General features: G+C 45.6%; 2 protein-coding genes across 2 annotated transcripts in view; both read right to left on the reverse strand.

The window, feature by feature from the left end:
- Nucleotides 1–14735: 14735 nt before the first annotated feature.
- LOC106808645 lies at nt 14736–16599 on the reverse strand. The gene has a single exon (XM_014811450.1). It carries the CDS (start codon nt 16353–16355, stop codon nt 14736–14738), a length of 1620 nt encoding a protein of 539 aa, XP_014666936.1. The 5' UTR covers nt 16356–16599.
- Nucleotides 16600–19631: 3032 nt separating this feature from the next.
- Nucleotides 19632–19931, reverse strand: part of LOC106808646 (UDP-glucuronic acid decarboxylase 1-like) — a 34934-nt gene continuing 34634 nt past the window's right edge. Inside the window, exon 10 of the mRNA XM_014811451.1 lies at nt 19632–19790. Coding sequence (XP_014666937.1) covers nt 19632–19790 — 159 coding nt within the window. The remainder of the gene's footprint in view (nt 19791–19931) is intronic.

Consider the following 19931-nt stretch of genomic DNA (forward strand, 5'->3'; position numbering starts at 1 on the left):
AGGTGACGTCATGCGGTCGAGAAAGATGGTCACAGCCTATGTCCTGCATGAGGTGCACATCAGTGACATGACTTCTCCTGCTGCCTCCGATATTTACACAGCGATGGCGGACGTTGGACAATGCTGGCGACCCACCAGTATGAAGTTTGCCGCGTAATTGTGTGCTACTTGTCTTCAGCAGTGTCCCACTCATGTTGACCTCTGGTATTGTCCGCACCGTCTCTATTCTATGAGAACTGTCATCGCCGCTGCTCGGCATGGCCGCGTGCCACACACGGTTTAATTGTTCGATTTACGGCTGCGGTGGATCGTGCGGTGATGATTCAATTGGCAGGTTAGCGCCGCCTACATGTGACAGCCCGATTGGAGCCCGACTCGGTAATTGTCGTGGTGATCTCCTGGTGCTCGCCGCATGCTATTCCGCGACGCATTTATTCTGCGATTGTATCGAGGCAGCTGTGTTGCTAGTAAATTCACGCTGGCCGCGTGTAGTAACATCCCATTAACTGTTAATTGAGCTCGCCGCTAGTGTTCCTGCGAACCTAACATATAGGTGTTGAACAACAGTAGAGGGCGTCCATAGGCTGCATGCCTGAATACAGCATCGAACAGAAATAAATTAAAAATACGCACACGTTTGACGCGCTTGCAAAACATACAACTTTATTCATGCTTAAATAACTACAGATTCGTGCTCTATGCTCCGCCTCGAAACTTTTGCCAGCTCTATGATGCGAATTTTACACAGTAGTCGGATCCGTTTCAATACACAAAAATGGCCGACCGGCGACCTGGCTACGCCACTAGCTGAATGGCACAATTACTCAACACGAATAATTTTACTTCTAATGCTTTCGAGACGTCCCGAGGCATCTTACCTTGCGTGCACCTTATTTATTACCTTTATTGCACTCTAGTGCCAAATTTCTGCGAAAAAAAATGCCAAAAAATGCTTTTCTAGAGACGAAATAGGTGCAACGGTAAACAATTGCGGGCAGCTTACTGTTGTACACGTTCTATAGTACAAAGTAGGATGCGTACTGATCGCTCAAGGGATGTATGATAGCGCCATCTATAGTTCAGAAACTCAACTGTGGTCCCGATCTAGTTCCAAACTCGATTATATTATAGTGACATAGTCTTGATCACTGATTTTTTTTAAATGAAAAATAGTTGTAATTTTGTTCTCAATACATATATTATATACACTTGTACATGCTGCTGCCCTTCCAATAACGCTAACCCTCCCCTTAATGCTAACCCTAATCCTACGCTATACCCTAACCTAATCCTACGCTAACCCTTTCCTAACACTAACCTAGCCCTAACCCCTTCCTTAACCTTCCCATACCCTAACCCCAACACTAACCATGACCCTAACCCTACGCTCTAATCCTAAACCTAACCCTAACCCTAAGCTTGACCTAACCCTAACCCTGACCTACCTTCCCTAACCCTAACCCTATCCCTAACCTTCCCCTCCTACCCCTACCCTACCTCTACCACTACCCTAACCATAACCCTAACCCTACTCTCTGAACCTAGCCCTTCCCCTATTAAACCCTATCCCTACCACTAACCCTAACGCTAACGCTAACCATATGCCTAACCAACCCTTCCCCTACCCTACCCTAACACTAACCCTAACCCTAACATACATCTGTGATGTAGTCCGTCGTAGCTCTGCTTTACATGTACATGTATGCATATATACATAGTATTACATCTGAAGCATGACCAAGTTTATGGTCGGGCGTGTGTGATAACAGAGCTCTGTCATTATTGATTGTGGGATGGGGAGGGGGGCTGTATGTGTGACACATGGGAGCGAGGAGGGGGCTGTCTGTGTGACAACATTGGGGAGGGGCAGGAGGGGGCTGTCTGTGTGACACATGGGAAGTGGAGGGAGGGGGCTGTCTGTGTGACAGCATGGGGAGCGGAGGAGGGGGCTGTCTGTTGTGACACATGGGGAGGGGAGGAGGGGCTGTCTGTGTGACAATGGGAAGGGGAGGAGGGGTGCTGTCTGGTGTGACACATGGGGGAGGGGGAGGAGGGCGTTGTCTGTGTGCACATGGGGAGGGGAGGAGGGGGCTGTCTGTGTGACACAATGGGGAGGGGAGGAGGCCGGCACTGTCTGTGTTTGCACACATGGGAGGGGGAGGAGGGGGCTGTCTGTTGTGACACATCATGGGGAGGGGAGGAGGGGACTGTCTGTGTGACACATGGGGAGGGGAGGAGGGGGCTGTCTGTGTGACACATGGGGAGGAGAGAAGGGGGCTATCTGTGTGACACATGGGGAGGGAGGAGGGGGCTGTCTGTGTGACACATGGGAAGGAGAGGAGGAGGCTGTCTGTGTGACACATGGGGAGGGGAGGAGGAGGGCTGTCTGTGTGACTCATGGATAGGGGAGTAGGGGGCTGTCTGTGTGACACATGGGGAGGGAGGAGGGGGCTGTCTGTGTGACACGGGGGGAGCGGAGGAGGGGGCTGTCTGTGTGACACACGGCTCGGTTATTGTTGTGCAATTTTGCATCACTGAATAATTAACTTTCACCCGCAGCTGCTTAGCGATTATCGTGAATGTATAAGATCAACGGTAATGGTATATGTGATAACGATGGCGATAATGATGATATAATTAATACATGGTGATGATAACTCACGTGAGAGTGTTTGTGGTTGATTTGTGTCGTTGTTTGACACCGTAGATGTTTCATGTAGTGATTGTCGTGTTAGTACGGCACGAGAAAGGTTGAGTTCAGCCGAGTTTATTGCCACTAATACAAATTTTGGCAGCAAAAAATCTAAGCAATATGAAAATGTTACTTTTAAGAATTGAAATGTTTCTTAACATAATTATATTCAGTTCAACTAAAGCCAGCATAGGACGCTCTACACTAATAATATGTTAAAGGGACAACGTCACGAATTTTCCATGGTAAAATTTGTAAAAAAAAATTGCCATTTTTTTACATTAAAAGTAAGAACTAACGTTAATAAATATATCCTCAAACTCTCACATGATAAAAATGTTTTTACGTTGGTTAAATTTGCAAAAATCTAGACGATTTGGTCATTTCTGTTGTCTAACACTATTCCCCCAGTACTGTTCAGATAGTGGCGTCTCTCTGTTTTTCACCGGCAAATTAGGGCATATAAAGACGGTATATAAGCATGAAAAGTAAACAGAAACACTAATTGTATTTTCATACATTTTATTTTGTACAAATAACACACAAATATACTACTTGATGGTGCTAGAAATTCGTGAATTAATCACATTATCGTGACGTAATATTTGTCATTATACACTCCTAGTATGTTACAACAGAATAAACAAGTTACATTACGATAGAGCAGCGCAGAGACGGTATATATTCCATCAATAATTTATCTTCTCTCATTTACGATATTACATTGATTACATGCTACTAGGAGTGAATAATAGAGATTATTATATCTAGATTATCGAGATATCGAGATTAGATGAGATTAGATCGAGATTAGATAGATATCAAGATTATTATCTCTATTATTCACCTGATGCTACAATTGCCGTAATATGGGAATTGGTTGGATTGTCATAACCTGATGCGCTGCGACTCGGTGGGGTTTCTCATCTGTGCGTCTTCACATCTGACACTTTAATCTCGTTATCGTATCGTTGCGTTTGAATGCACGTCAATATTGCCGCTCCCGCGTGCACGCAACTCATTCAGCAGAGTATTACGGTACGCGGGGGCCACACAATAGCATGTAATGCCGGCCTAATCTGATAAAGGTAAATGCAAGAAACATCACGTAATAATATTGTGTGAAAGCGGTCGGAGATTGATGAAGGAATTCACCTTGATAATTTCCTTCCGTTACAAATGTGGTACACACGCGCGCGCGCGCACACACACACACACACACACAGAGACTCCCCCCCCCACACACACATACCCACGCGTGCCCACGCACAAGTGCACACGCGGCATGGAAATACATTTCTAGCAGGATTGATCCTGAACAACAACAACAACAACAACAACAACAACATATATATAGAGTGTGCTACTCGTGCAGCTGCAGCTCTCATCATACATCGGTTGTACGATTCGTTGGAATATTGCACTGCTTGTTTGACCGGAATTCACAACAATATTGACTGTTGGTTGAATTCCTGGAGATTATAATGGCCAAAGCGTCTGTGACGTCACATCACGGTATCTTCATTTGAAGCAGCAGAATGAAGTAAGTCAGGAATAATCCGCTCAGCTGCAATGCAATGTCAAAGACATTTATTTAGAATCAAAGTCAGCCTTAAGTTGACCCTTCAAGGGCGGATTGATATACCCTAAGCATCTGTTAAATTTAACATCTAAAGTTTGAATTGACCCCATTAAGTGTGCAGTGAAACGCAAGACGTACACGAACGCCTAAACCATGCTGTTCATCTTACAGCAAATCGTGATGCCTAAAGGACACATTCCCATCCAATGCAGCAGCATGCATTGACACCTGATGTGCGCTGTAAACCATAATTGATACCTAGACGACAAATGAATACCTATAGCCACCAGCAATGTTCCATTAAAGAAGACCTCCCCGAGTTATCGTGTGACAGCTCATTTCGATAGAACCATCATTTCCACGGATTGTACATGATTCTCATCATCGCAGGCAAACCCTTGCTGACATCGATGTGGCTTTACACTCTCCTGGAGATTAACTCCCAGTTTTTAAACCCACTCGCAAGTCGAGAATCTAGCACCACTGCTCACTGTCTTGCAGTTCACAATGTGTGAGCTCTGACATTACTACTATAACTGCATCGAGTTTCTACCGTGCAGTATGACCGAGCAGAGCAGTCAATGAGTCGTTAGTCTACGACTGCTCGGTCTACTAGAATTTGTCCACACCCTCTCGGTCTATGGTGCTATACTCACCGTCAGCAGGACTCCCTTGGTGATGACAAACATGCTGGCAACGGAGAATCCTATTGGCTCGCCGGTGAGACGGAACAAGAACAGATTCATCTGGAGAAAGATGGCCGACAGAGCGTGTTAGAACATGTCCATGGTAGAAAGATGGCTGACAGAGCGTGTTAGAACGGTTACAGTCATATAGACCGAAGGTCCGATAGACCGAAGGCCCGATAAACCGAAGGTTTCTTCGAATACGCAGTGGCTACACGTCCGGAATCGGTCATCTAGCCTCCAGGCTACGCATCCGGACATTCACTGATGCCGTATTCGAACGTGAATATGCCGCACATCCACCGATGCCACTATAAATCATATGATGCCACTATAAATCATATGATGCCACTATAAACCATATATATGCCCTAACCCTAACCCTAACTCTAACCCTAATCCTAACTCTAACCCTAATCCTTTGCAACATTGGGTCTATCGGACCTTCGGTCTATCGGACCTTCAGTCTATAGGGCTGCCCCCTGTTAGAACATGTCCATGGTAGAAAGATGGCTGACAGAACGTGTTAGAACATGTCTATGGTAGAAAGATGGCCGACAGAACGTGTTAGAACATGTCTATGGTAGAAACATGTTCAGACAGAACGTGTTAGAATATGTCCATCGTAGAAACATGACTGACAGAGCGTGTTAGAACATGTCCGTGGTAGAAACATGACTGACATAGCGTCTTAGAACATGTATGTAAGGAAAGCATGACTGACCGAGAATTCATTAGAGCCTTACAATGAAATAACCTTCGTTAATGGGAATTCCTGCTGCCTCAAGATACGTGTGCGTGTATGTTTACACGCGTGTGTGCGTTTAGTTGTGTCAGTGCGTGCGTGTGTATATGTGCGCACCTACCTGCAATATTATACTGTTAGTGGGATCATCACACTCCTTTATTGGGAACCCAAACACCGAATCTTTGGCCGAATGTGCCTGAAAGTAGGTTGATAGCAAAGTTTAAGGTTTATAATTCTGTGTAATTGTACGGTTACCATTAATACGATGGCTTACAATAATTGCAATTATCAAGAATGATAATGCAGTTTTCCAGCCCTTCACCCGTGATTTATGCTCGCGCGCGCACACACACACACACACAAACACGCACGCACGCACACACTCACACACACACACACACACACACACACACACACACACTTCATCAGCTTGGTCGAACTGGCAAGAGATATTAAAGCCGCACAATGCGCACCCAAACGCTAATTTCTCCAGTACTAGACTAGCAAACACTTCGTGTCATGTCATGCATAATCACACTACCTTATGACAAAATAAACTCTAGTTGCTTCCATTTCACTGCGCGTTTGCTTAAAACCCACAAGAAAGAGGTGAGAAAACTGGCATTCTGGCGCAATCGCCGACTGTTTGCCAAACAATTTAGCGTCGAAGTGGTGAGGTGACGTCACAGGTTTTTATCTTTGCTACACCCGTGCCGCTGTACCGCAGCACCGCTGCACGGTTGCTTGGGGAAACTGTCAATAACATCGGATAATTTTAACAACATTGGAGGTATTTTCAAATACCTTTTATAAGACAACGCGCAGTGAAATGGGAGGAACTGGAGTTTATTTTGTCATAAGGTAGTGTGATTATGCATGACACGAAGTATTTGCTAGTCTAGTACTGGAGAAATTAGCGTTTGGATGCGCATTGTGCAGTTTTAAGGAACGCCAGGTGTTGCCAGTACGAAGCGTCAGCATGCTACGTGAAATACCGCATGCACACACGACCACACATTCCCTGTGGGCGCGTCACCCACCTTGCTGTTGACGGAGGAGGCGTACAGCGACACGATGATGACCAGGTACGTCTGCAAGAACATGAACGTGGCGGTGGACATCAGGCTGCGTGCGTCGAGGCTGGCCGTAGCGAGCAGGTAGGCGGTGAAGCAGAGCAGCGGCAGGTTGGTCGCGTACAGCAGCAGCAGCATCTGGCTGAACGTGATGTCGAGTCGCTCGACCGCGCCGCACAGCTTGTGATGCTCGCAGCGCAGCCGCCCCAGCAGCGCCGTGATGGTGCCGTCATCCAGCTCAGCGTCGTCGACGCGCAGCGGCGGCGCGCGACGCGCCACGTGACGCAGGAAGCCGTCCTCGCCACGCGGCAGCGCCGCGAGACATGTGCGTTCGCCCTGGTTGTGCCACTTGGCGAGCTTGCCGAGCGCGTCGACGCTGACGGCGATGTCGGTGAACTGGTGGCCGAGGATGAAGCACCACATGCAGAAGAGGAAGGGCACGCTGAAGTAGGAGATGAGGCCGAAGATCGCGATGAAGGGCGACATCGGACCGAACCTCTCACTGTCGAGCGGCTCGAGTAACGATCGCATCACCACCTGGTGGCAAGAAAGGAAAGGAATCAGAATCTTTGTCAATCCGTCTGGACGCGATAACCACTTCTTTATTGGATATCGTTGCTCAGTTGGGACACGCTTTGATAAACTGCTTCAGGAGAAACACGCAGGAACCTTGTTGTTTTCTGAACTACCATTTGGGACGCGCTTCGATAAACTGCTCCAGGAGAAACACGCAGGAACCTTGTTGTTTTCTAAACTACCGTTTGGGACACGCTTCATTAAACCGCTTCAGGAGAAACACGCAGGAACCTTGTTGTTTTCTGAACTACCGTTTGGGACACACTTCGATAAACTGCTCCAGGAGAAACATGCAGGCACCTGCCTCCCGGACAAGCCTTCGAACGAACTCGTGTGTTAGGAGAACGTGTTAGACTCACCATCACGTTGGACCGCCATTACGTTGGACTCACCTTGTTCGGGTCTGTGAAGTCAACAGCGTGGCTGATGATGGACATGACAGAGACTACCGCCAGGTGGAGCACCATCCTGCTGACGAGACTTCGCTGCAGGAGGCGGAAGAACATGCGGCAGCAGTCGCCGTACGCGTCGCCTTCAGCCAGCCCCTGCGACATCGCTGTTCCCCAGTTGTCTGCAGCAATGACAGGTGACAATAAAGAACATGCTGCAGCAGTCGCCATACACATCGCCCCACAGGCAGCCCCTGAGTAATCGCTCAGACCCCAGAGACATCCCCCCTGAGACCCCAGTTGTCTGCAGCAAGCGCAGAGTTGTACGGGTGAACGACCCCCTGCACCTTAATACGAGGGAACTGGACTGTCTACCTGTACCATCTCCCACTCTAACCCGAGACGAATACCCGGACAAGGAAACCAGACCGTGTACAATCTTTCGCTATTGATCCCACTTAAATTCCTGGACACTCTTCAGGTGAGCTGGACCACTTCCCACCTCCCCACCATCTCCTATGCTGACCCTACTGCAATAGGCAGACATTGTAAATAATACACAAAAAATAGGATGAGCCATGAGCCCTGATCTACCCCTAATCATCCTGGAACAACAATGGACGATACCAAGGGAATTTCACAGGCCACAGAACGTGGAAGAGATCAAGAGATCGAGAGAGAGAGAGAAAGAGAAAGAGAAAGAGAGGAATGGGGTGTGCTGCACAGACCACTCACCATGCCAGTAGTCGAAGAATGCTTTCATGCCATTCTTGCGCTGGAAGGAGATCCACAGGCACGTAGTCATCAGAGTGTTGGACAGAATCCAGCAGCTTCCCACTAACACGAGCAGAGATATGCTCCCTTCTTCTAGTTGCTGCAATACGAGAGAACAGAATTCCCCGTGTGAATAACAGAATATGATATCTCTGCTGTGAACTCTAGAAGGTAAAGTCGAATATCGAACTAATTCTCGATTTTAAACACACTGATCTCCAATTAAAATACCTCCACGTCAGATTTAATTATATTGATTTATTTTGCATAGTTATTGTGTATATTTAAATAGTTGCAACAATACGTGAAGGAAAGATTGCTCACTAACCTCAAATTTGGTGAGCGCCCATACGGCTTTCAGGGCCAGCAGCCAGTGGATGGTCAGGCAGATAAGTGAGTAGGCGTTCATCGCCATGTAGATAACTCTGCGGCCGAATCTGCTGTTGACAGCGACTGGGATGGACGCAATGCCACCGGCCAGCAAGATGAAGCCCATCCAGATGCGCATGGTGCGGTAGATGGCGTTGGTAACGGGGGAGTAGAGACCAGAGCGATCGGCCTGCAAGTCGCTACACCCCTTGTCCTTATCGCTGAACTCCGCAGCTTCCTTCGTCTGCTCTGCTTGCATGTCGTTGATGGTGCTGAGCAGTGATAAGGGCGGATCCGTTGTCTCAATGTTTGCATTTATCGCTCCTACGCGGTTCCTCGAGGAAGTCAGCGCCATCTATACTGGCTTGCTGTGAATTATCCTGGAGTTTCCTCTGAGTGTGAAGGGGTGGCGGTCAGTTGTCAAACGAATTGGAAGTGGCTTTTGGAAGATTCTGATTGTCCTTACTGGCGAGATTTTACCTTCTGATTGTCCTTACTGGTGAGATTTTACCTTCTGATTATCCTTACTGGCGAGATTTTACCTTCTGATTGTCCTTACTGGTGAGATTTTACCTTCTGCTTGTTCTTACTGGTGAGAGTTTACCTTCTGATTGTCCTTACTGGTGAGATTTTACCTTCTGCTTGTTCTTAATGTTGAGATTTTACCTTCTGCTTGTTCTTAATGTTGAGATTTTACCTTCTGCTTGTTCTTAATGTTGAGATTTTACCTTCTGCTTGTTCTTACTGGTGAGATTTTACCTTCTGCTTGTTCTTAATGTTGAGATTTTACCTTCTGCTTGTTCTTACTGGTGAGATTTTGTGTTCGCTGTTCGTCATTACTGGTACACGTAACGTACGTACGTCGGATGCCTTCTTGTTGTCTCCACTGGAGAGTGATATTTCCCTTTTGCTTGTCTTTTGTTGGTTTTGTGGACTTTAGCCTTTCGTTTGGTTTTTCCTGGTCGGTTGGTTTCGTTCTTGTCTTTATTTGAGAGATTTCTCTATTTTGCTTGTCCTTTGCAGGACGCTCTGTCTCTCGTTGCAGTACCGTACCCTCTGCCTGTCTTTTGCGGATAAGCCTTCTATTCGTCGTTACTAGTACGTTGTGTTCCTTCTTGTTGTCTTCAATGCTGAGGTTTGTTCCCGTGTGTTTGTCTCTCCTAGCGCGTTCTGTGTCTTCGCCTCACTTCTACCAGTATATCCACTGCCTCTGGCTTGCTGCTGTTACTCAGAGAAGAACAGCAATTTTTGTGCTTTTACGGGCGGGTTTCCTGGCATCTGGCTTCATGGGTCCCTCCGTAGAATGTAATGCGCATGTGCGTACATTATGGATTGTGTGTGACGCCACTCGGGTGACATAGAGGCCTTCCGGTAATTTCTCCGTGGCTTGTTGCTTTGTTGTCTCTCACAACAGAGAGGACAAATGCTGTCAATAATAGACTAGAGTTATTTCGTGGAAACGTGCAGCACGCTTTTACGTGAAGTTAGATCACACTTTCATGCTATTAGCTACCGTCGATAGTCTGTTTGTGTTTGTCGCTGCGATTCCACGGTTTCTATACTAGCCACCGTCACCGTGTTTCTGCGTTAATGCACCCTGCAGCGGTGCTCCCCTGCGCACTGAATCTACTGATACATTATCGGCTCGGTATCCGACGGCCTTTTCAATTGCACTTAGTCGTTTGAGGCTGCCGAGTCCGCTTTCATTCTACTAGCTATTCATTCGGCTGGTGTTTTTTGCTGTCGTTGTTTTCTATTGCTTGCAACTATTAATAGGGGGCTGTCAGTGTGCATTATGCATAACGATCAAGAGTAGATAATAAAAGAGTAAATGTTTGATTAACGATGCTAATGCGTCAGCATACTTCTAGTCTTACACCACGACCACGAACGAGACCATAAAAAAAAACCCGATGTCAGGCAGCAAAAAGCAAATGTCAATGACTCGTGGCAAGCTTGAGCGGATTCATTTACGAGCGCGTGCGTAGTGAAGTGTCGCGCAGTTAGCTAACTAAATTATGGCGGTAATTAATTAGGTGACTAAATAATTACCGAGCGAGAGTGTGACGTAAGCAGAATCTATCGCACCGTGAGAGAACAGGACGGCGACACGCGGGTTTGCACGTCCGTGTGTGCTCCGACTCCCGACCCTGCCTCTTTCCTCCGCCTCCTCCCCCGCCCCTCCTCCGCCTCCTTCCTCCGCCTCCTCCCCTGCCTCATCCCCCACCTTCTCCCCCCACCAACTCCCCTCGCCTCCTCCCAGCCATCTCCCACGCCTTCTCCCCCGCCGTCTTCCTCAGCCTCCTCCCCTGCCTCCTCCCCCACCTTCTCCCCCCACCAACTCCCCCGCCTCCTCCCCCGCCAACTCTCCCCACCTCCTCTCCCTCCCCCGCATCGCCGACTGTCGCTCGGTGGTGGAGGTAGTGGTGGGGTAGTGGGTGGAGGGTATGCTGTTGGCTGCGTGGCGGGAGGTGGGGGGGGGGAGGTATGCTGTTGGCTGCGTGGACGGAGGTGGGGTGGGTGTGGGGAGGAAGCTGTTGTTGGCGTGACGGAGGTGGTGAGGTAAGTGGGTGGTAGTGGTGAGGTATGCTGTTGGCTGGCGTGATGCGGGAGGTGAGGGAAGGTAGTGCTGTGCGGCTGCGGTTGGTGACGGAGGCTGGGTGGGGGTGGGGAGGTTTACTGCTGTTGTGGCGTTGAACGGAGGCTAGGAGGAGGTAAGTGTGGGGTAGTTGGTGCAGGTCATGCGTTTGGCTGCGTGACGTGGAAGGTTGCGGGAAGGGTCGGGATGGTATGCTGTTGGCATGACGTGAACGGGAGAGGCGGGGGGGCGTTGGGGGTGGGGAGGTATGCTGTTGGCTGCGTGGCGGAAGGGGAGCGAGGTAAGGGAAGGGTTATGCTGCTGAACTGCGTGACGAGCTGGGGGTTGGGTGGTCGGGAGGATGTATGCACACTGTCTGGCTGCGTGACGGGAGAGTGTTGGGGTGGATGGGGAGGATGTAGCGTGTGGCTGCGGTGCGGGAGGGGGGGACGTAGGGGAGGTATGCTGCTGGCTTGCGTGGTCGGAGTGGTTGGGGGTGGGGTCGGGGAGGTATGCTAGTTGGCTGCGTGGCGGGAGGGGGGGGGTAGGGGGAGGTATGCTGCTGGCCTGCGTGACGGAGGGGTGGGGGGTGGGGGTCCGGGGAGGTATGCTGTTGGACTAGCGATGACGGAAGAGTTTTGGTTGGGTTCAGCGGGTTAGGGTTTAGGCTTTAGGTTTTAGGGCATTAGGTTAGGTTAGGGTCGGGTTAGTGTAGTTTTTTTTTTTAATGCCGTATAGTCCCATACCTATAAGTGCCTATCGTATCCTCATGCATACCCCATTAATAATCACAACTATAAAAGCGCGCCATCGACATCGCTGGACACAAAAAAATTCCATATCGCATTCGTCGCATATNGATCATGGGGTCGATTTTGTCCTCTGGACCCGGAAGGGACTCTCAGTACAAAGAATCTTGTTCGATGCTGATATGTGGAACAACAGGATGGTACCAAAGCTGAGAAAATTCTATATCTCTGGAAGGGTGGCTGAACTATTTTCACACAGGATCAAACGTGGAAAAAAACTCTAAACTCTCACAATAAGCTTGTGGTGATATTCAGATTTATACCAGTATTTGTTTATTTTATCAGATGTCATTTATGAATGTGATACATGTGTACAAAACATTTGTTCAAAATACATTTTTTTTTATTAAGGTCAGATATTTCACATGTATGTGCCTTGTGGATTTCTCAATGTACTGTCGGTGCAGGTTCTTTTATATAATGCGATTATAAAAAATAAATTTTGTACAAACTGTTGTTTTCAGGTTTCTGTTACATAAGATTGATCTTGTGCAAAAAACTGTAATACCTTTAATTTGGCGTTTTAATATTGGAGATTTTGCAATGAGGGTCAAATGGCGTCAATTTGATTTGGCATTTGCACATTATTTAGCTGCAATTCTCCCAATAAATATACTATGGCCTCTTATTTTAATTGTAATTTGGTGTGTCAACAATTGACAAATAAAGGGATCGCCAAAATTAAGGGATTTACAGTACACTATTAAACTGACATTGAAATGTTTGATATCAATTTATTTTTCACATCACAATCTCAATAAATCACAGGAGAAATGATAATATTAATACTAGTAGCATACATATGATGAGGATACCGGGTACATTTATGCAGCACATGAGCTGAACCGACAAGAAACAAAAGATTCACATCTGGCAACAAAAATTTGCATTTTAAAGGGACATGGTCTACTTTTAACATAATCCAGTTCATTTAGAACACACAACCACTAAATAAAACTAACGATCAATCATTTTTTGAATAGGGGAGTCAGCAGATTCGTCCATGCGAAACAGATATATGCCATCTGTTCTATGAGATGAATCTCCGTCAATGGCACAATACCTTGGAGACATCTATAGTTCTTAGCCTGTTCCATTTTCATCTCAACGACTATCCTTGCTGAGGCTATGTGCTGTGTCTTAAAGACTTCATCCTCTGTCATTTGTCTGGCTGTTTTCAGTAAGGCATTTTACTTCCTTCCACAGATCAAAGTAGCTAATAAACTTATAAGTAGGTTCTACATCATCCAGTCAATTGATAATGACTTTAATAGTTGCTATTCTGACGCAAATTAGCTGCCTGGCAAGCCTGGCAAAAACGTAAACAAAGATCGGATCACCGACATTATTCAATGCTCCCCACTGTACACAAATGCTTGGCCACGTCAGAGAGAAAAGCTCCAAGTTTATCCTGGTATTATGTGATGATCCAGACGTTATTACTCTCAAATAACCCAACATTTTGGAAAAGGGATGTATTATCTACTCACTTAGGTTGTATTCACACAATATCTTCAGGAAAACAACTCAATAGACTGAATAGTAGATGGTTGAAAATGATTGATGTATAAGGATTTCACTGTCACTGCATCACTGATCTCTATAATATAATCTTATTATTATTATAATCTTATTATATATTATAAATATAATATAATATAAATAAATAATACTTAATATAATACTTATTATTATTATAATCTTATATATAAATAATCTTATATTATTATTATTATTATATTATTATTATGTTTATAATCTTATATTATAGTGCTAGTTGGCGGCGCGTATCCTTTCAATAGTGAACCAAGAAATTTTAATAGTTCAAAGTTTTTTTATTGATAATGTATTGCATCAGTCTATGTGCATGGAAAGATTTTTAGGGCTTTGTTGGCACAACGCGCAACTTTGGGAACATTTTTCAATATAGCTTAATTTGCATAATTAACATGTGGCCAAATACAGAATTTTTAACTAATAGGCGCTGACAATCATGTGCTGATAGGCATCTTTTCTGCTATAGGGGTTGACCCATGGTGAATCCATTTCGATGTTACTTTTGAGATTAGGTCAGGATGCACCTATAAAGTCAAGGTGCAAGGTCCACTTCGGCTCAAATTACCTCTAATTTCACTTAACGAACGGTAGACTGACTCGAAAAATCTATGTGTTGCTGTGAGGTGTATTGGAGTCCCCGTATTAATTGTTGATGATCAGTAATGATTATTATCATCTGTTGATAAATTAAAATAATGCCTGGGCGCATTCTGGCGTCAAGGTTATCATATATGGGGGTCAAAATTACAAGCTTTTTTAACTAATGAACGCCTAAAGAATCATGTGTGATAACACTTTTTCTAACACAAGTTTTGACATGACAGGAATCAATTTTCCAGAATGTTATTTTGCGCAGTTAAAGGCACGTTTAACCTATACATTGTCGGGTCAGGATCACTTGTTCAATATTGACAGAACAATTCCGCGTATCTCGCAGGATTCTCCGTAAAACGCAAAATTGCCACCGGATTATATCCATTTATCATTTTCCAGTGTACATATGTGATAGAGTGGTTATCATGTCGACAAACTCCCATCTGACCCTGAACTTGGTACATGTAGTTGTGCTCCGACTTTAGAATCAACTTGCCGTCTTTCAGTTGAGAACAAAATTCAGTGGCTTCTGCACATGTTTGTGGTTTTAAGTTCCTGAAGGCATGTTGCTTGGTTCCATACGGGCACTTGATTTCCACTATACCTTCTCCACATTTCGGACACTCGACATGACCATCAATGCTGGCACCAATGAAAGGCAGTTCACGACTGACGATAAGTCCTCTATCCTCTACCACAACACTACCACACTGCTTAATGTGCCACTTGGCATACTCTCGACGGGCCTTACATTCATTCTTGTTGCCGTAGTTCAGGCTCTTCTGCCCTGAGATGACCTTGGGGTAGGCGATCGTCTTCACCAGGGCATCCAGCTCCACCTTCTGCCTCTTCACAATGCTGCCCATGTGTGAGGCTGTTAGTATCACACTACGTGCCTTTCGCCAGTTGAGGTTGATCCCTTGACCACGAGTTGACCTCTCAAGGTTTTCAATCATGGTCTCGGTCACACTTTCTGAATACTCCGCCAAGAATGCCTCGAAGAGTGACTGATTTTGAGCCGCGGAAAGGTCGACATGATCCGCCAGACAACGGTCGACTTCAAACAAATCTGTGAAGTCAGTGATGTCACCAGGCGTGTTACGGAGAGTGAGATACAGTGCCGAATCACTGTTGCAGGTAGCCATACCATCCAATAGGTCCTTCAGGAAGGCATCTCCATCTACTGCTGGCCCTGCACTGTAAACACCTGGGTATGGACGTGACTTAGCGATGATGTCTTTCTCAGGGTTATATATCCTGATGTTGGATGATAATGCTGGTTCTAACCGTACATTACCAGTTGGAGCTGTTTTCCATTGGCAGGTTTGGCTCGTACACGCGTCACAAATCTTGACCAATGACAAGAGAAGTGCACCAACATGTGAACAGACACCAGACTGTCCTGACTTACATGTACATTCACCACCTTGTACCATTCCGGTTTCTGCTATGCTAACTCTCGTACGGTATGGTGCAGCCTTCATGCTGGGCTGACACTGGGCGCGAACATGTGAAATATTGGCTGGTGTACCATGTCCAACAGTCAAGTCCCTCACATATTCATCAGCCACAAACTTCTTTGCCTTCCGTTGCTGTCGTTTGGAGGTCAGCTTAGCTCCAGCTAGTGGGTTCTTGTGATACACAAAGTAGTTGGTGACATCACTGGAGCGTATCGGAGGGATGTTGTCTGTGGTGACGGGCGTCCATGATGAGGGTTCTGTCACAGTGGGCGAATCGACTGCGTCATCTTCATCACTCGAACCAGACGTGCTGTCGTCGTAGTGCATGCCACGGTATACTCTTTTCGCCATCTGGTGCTTGTTCCCGCTTCGAGCTATTCCATGCTTGATGCACCATTCCTTTAGATCCATGTTGCTCCAGGTCAACAGCTCTTCGAGGGACAGGGCCTTCTCATCAGATTCCTCCATCTAAAATGATTAAAAAATTGATACAAATAGTATTTTAAGACTACAAAATCACCAAAACATGTATATAAAAAATATATCCACACTGCACATAATACTTTTCTTGTATTCCGAGCCCTACCCTTTATTACAAAAGAAAAAGTGTTATTTATGTATATTGTATATTATTGATAAATGACCCGTAAACATAGACCCACGCTATATATTTTTTTTAAATCTAGATAGAAACCTACACTTGTAATAAACTATTATAACCTAGAGCTCTACACTGTATATACTGTATAGTAATATATTATTAAATAGATCTAAAATGTTTACTGAAAGTAATTAAAGAATCACTTCAACTACATGGAATTTCAATTAAAGAATATATAAACTCTAGCTAGTCTGTAATCAGTGATAATGGCCATTGGAACTAAGTAACTAGCACTATAGAACCCCGGGCATAGACCCTATACAAAATATTAAACAAATAGGTTGCTGTGGATATGGCCCCTAAAATATTTCCACTGATAGAGCCAGAGAGCATGCAGAGTACAAGTATCGATCGTGCTAGCCACACTGTATCACATTGCCAGGGGCCGGGCCAGCTAGCGGGGCGTGGGATAATACAAACACCATTCACATGACTGTTTCAAACCGCTCAAAGACCATCATTATGCCACAAAAATGTACAAATATATTTTACAGACTATCAACATTTGAATTATAAATATATTTGTACCAATTAGTGTGTGTGTAATGATTGGATATCAATGAAAACTTTCACGGATTGTTTTTAGTCATTATTTACCTTCATATTAGTTGGAAACATTCAGGAAACCAGGCAGTTTTGGAGTACACAACCTGTTCTTGCTGACAAGGTATGTATTGAAGTAAAATATATGAGAAAAGATAGAGATCTGATCATTTTAAGTTTGACTTTGTACGCAACAACACCTCTGGATCCATAGCAGACATAGCATATATCCACCATTGATCCAATGTGCGGAATATGGCACTGTTTGGCCATCTTCAACCGTCTCTTGCCAGTTCCAGATAACCATTCCACAGGGGGCGCTGATACGACTTCCGGAAAGTACAATGCCTATGGTTATACCAGCGCTATTCGTAGTTCNTACACCCTTTCATACCCGTCCAATCGTGAGCCGTAAGTATATCATTACGCATAAATGCAGCGAGTACGCGTAGACGTATATTTTGGCTAATTAATTTAAACTATTTTGTTTCGAGTGAGACTCAGATCAACGGAAACCAATAGCTTAAGACATGGTTTAAGTGTATCTCGAATTTAAAATAATCAATCGTCGCCGCGAAGTTATAGAGTTATACACCTTTCCTACGGCCACTAAGCTAATAAACGCATGGTGGTGGTGTGGGGGGGGGGTTAACGGCCTGTCATGGCGCTGCCATGCGCTAGCGTGCTCAATAGGAGCGGTGGACGTTGAGGGGTTTCGGATCGGCGGCCGCCATACTGCGCTACCGAGGCCACGTTATCCGCTCGCCACGTAAAGTAGGTCAAAACGTCTGACACTGCGCGCTGAAAAGCCATGTTCGCAAAACTACTTGTATCGTCTGACCAATACTAGTAGTTTAGCCAAACTAGTGTGGGGAATTGTGGTTCGGTGGCGCACGCACCTTTTGTAGAAATAGTACACGTGTTTCGTAAATAATAATGAAGATAACGGTTTTTATACACATAACGAGTGTGCGTTACAAATGTGTATGTTTTGGAAAATAGTGGTGTGTGTTTCTGTAACCGACATAGGTTTGACCTAAATTGACAAACCGTACACATACTACGTACCACCCAGGCACCAAAAACATATGATTTAGGATGATCCTAGGATATCCATAACACTATATAAACCAAGCTGTTTGATATTGCAATGAAACTCATCTAATGTTAAGCCAAGAGGCTCGCTTATCTGCAACTTAACAGTGTTAGAAAAAGTTCTAACAAAAAGATAAAAGTATATACTGATACAAAAAGCACAGCAATTATAGTTGTTCACCATATTTACAGGCCATACCCTCCGTACGTTAATAACACAGCCTGATTAAGACCACACACGTTGCAAGTCCATCGTTCATGAACTGCCAGTTACAAGCCTTATAGATCGCTGAAGCGTCCGATAGACCACGCAGCCGATACGATCTCGGAGGTTTATTCCGAATACGCAGTGGCTACACGTCCGAATCTGTCGCCTGACTTACCAGGCACGCATCAACGTGACATTACCCACGACTGCCGTATTCGAACCGGGAAAATGCACCGCACATACCACCGATGTCCACCTCATAATATTCATATAATGCATTATACAACCCATATATACGGGCCTAACCTCTAACCTTAGCCCTAACCGTAGACCTTTAACCCGAACCTAACCCACCCGCCTATAACCAACCCTAACCTTTCTTTATTGTATAATAAATTTTTATATTTTTTTATTTTTTCCTTTTATTTTTTAATACGAACTCTAACGCCTACACCCTTTGCAATTATCGGCTCTACCGGACCTCGGTCTACCGACCTTCGGTCTAAGGCTCCCCCGACTGCCTCTATGCATTAAAACCCGGTTAAACCTGCCACTACAAAGAACTGCCTTAACTCGCTTATGCATCACAGATAAGATTGATCAAACATTGGTTGATACTGGATGGAATGGATCTGACCAACAAACAAACGCACAACCACATCTTTCATCTCCATGCATATAGGGCATTATAGATAACCTGCCAACAGGCCATCTTAAGTGTCCATTCTGATGCACTACCCGCTGCACCGTCCTGTCCATTACCGCCATGCTTAGTGTGCATTCCTGATAGCGTACCCTGCACGGTCTGTCATTCGCTCCTTCCTGCCATTCCTGTGACATCTGACTCTCTCCAACTCAGTCGTGCATTCCGCTATCTTAGGTACCATCTGATCAGCTACGCCTGCCACAGTCCTGCTCATTACGCCAGTCTTAGTGTCCATTCTGATCGCACCAGCTATACCCTGCCACCGTCTGTCATTCCGCTATGCTTAGTGTACATTCCTGGTCATCTACCCTGCCACAGTCTGTCATTCCACAATGTTTAGCATCCATACGTCACCACCATGCTCAGCTAACCAGGCACAATCAGACATCCCACCACAGATAGTACTGTGTTCAGCACCTCAGCCATGTTGTAATCAAGAAGCAAACACGTACTGCTATCACATGACGGCCCAGTGACCAGCCCCATTAAAAAATGTTCATGGGTAGAAATGTACATACTCGTGAGTTAGCGTTATAAGTGTGGGAGCCACTGCTGATTCTGCTGTCCATGCATCTTGTAGTTGCTCGCTGATCTTGGCTCCCACACGTGGAAATTCTCCTTACGCTTGGCGTGTTGCAATTCATCTCTAAAATAAGCTATCGTCCAGTTTAGCCCATCCAACATTGGCACCTAAAGCAAAGGACTATTGTTAATAACACAACAACTCTTGTATGTTGTTTGCAAGGGAAAGGAAAAAGAGAGGAGAAGTATAGGTAGAGAGAGAGAGAGAGAGAGAGAGAGAGAGAGAGAGAGAGAGAGAGAAAGAGAGAG

This window comes from Priapulus caudatus, unplaced genomic scaffold, assembly GCF_000485595.1.
Source record: "Priapulus caudatus unplaced genomic scaffold, Priapulus_caudatus-5.0.1 Scaffold292, whole genome shotgun sequence".
NCBI classification, from domain to species: Eukaryota; Metazoa; Priapulida; class Priapulimorpha; order Priapulimorphida; family Priapulidae; genus Priapulus; species Priapulus caudatus.

What these genes read in the sequence shown, in the direction of transcription:
- LOC106808645 (XM_014811450.1), bottom strand. Translation starts at nt 16,355, where the DNA reads ATGGAGGAATCTGATGAGAAGGCCCTGTCCCTCGAAGAGCTGTTGACC.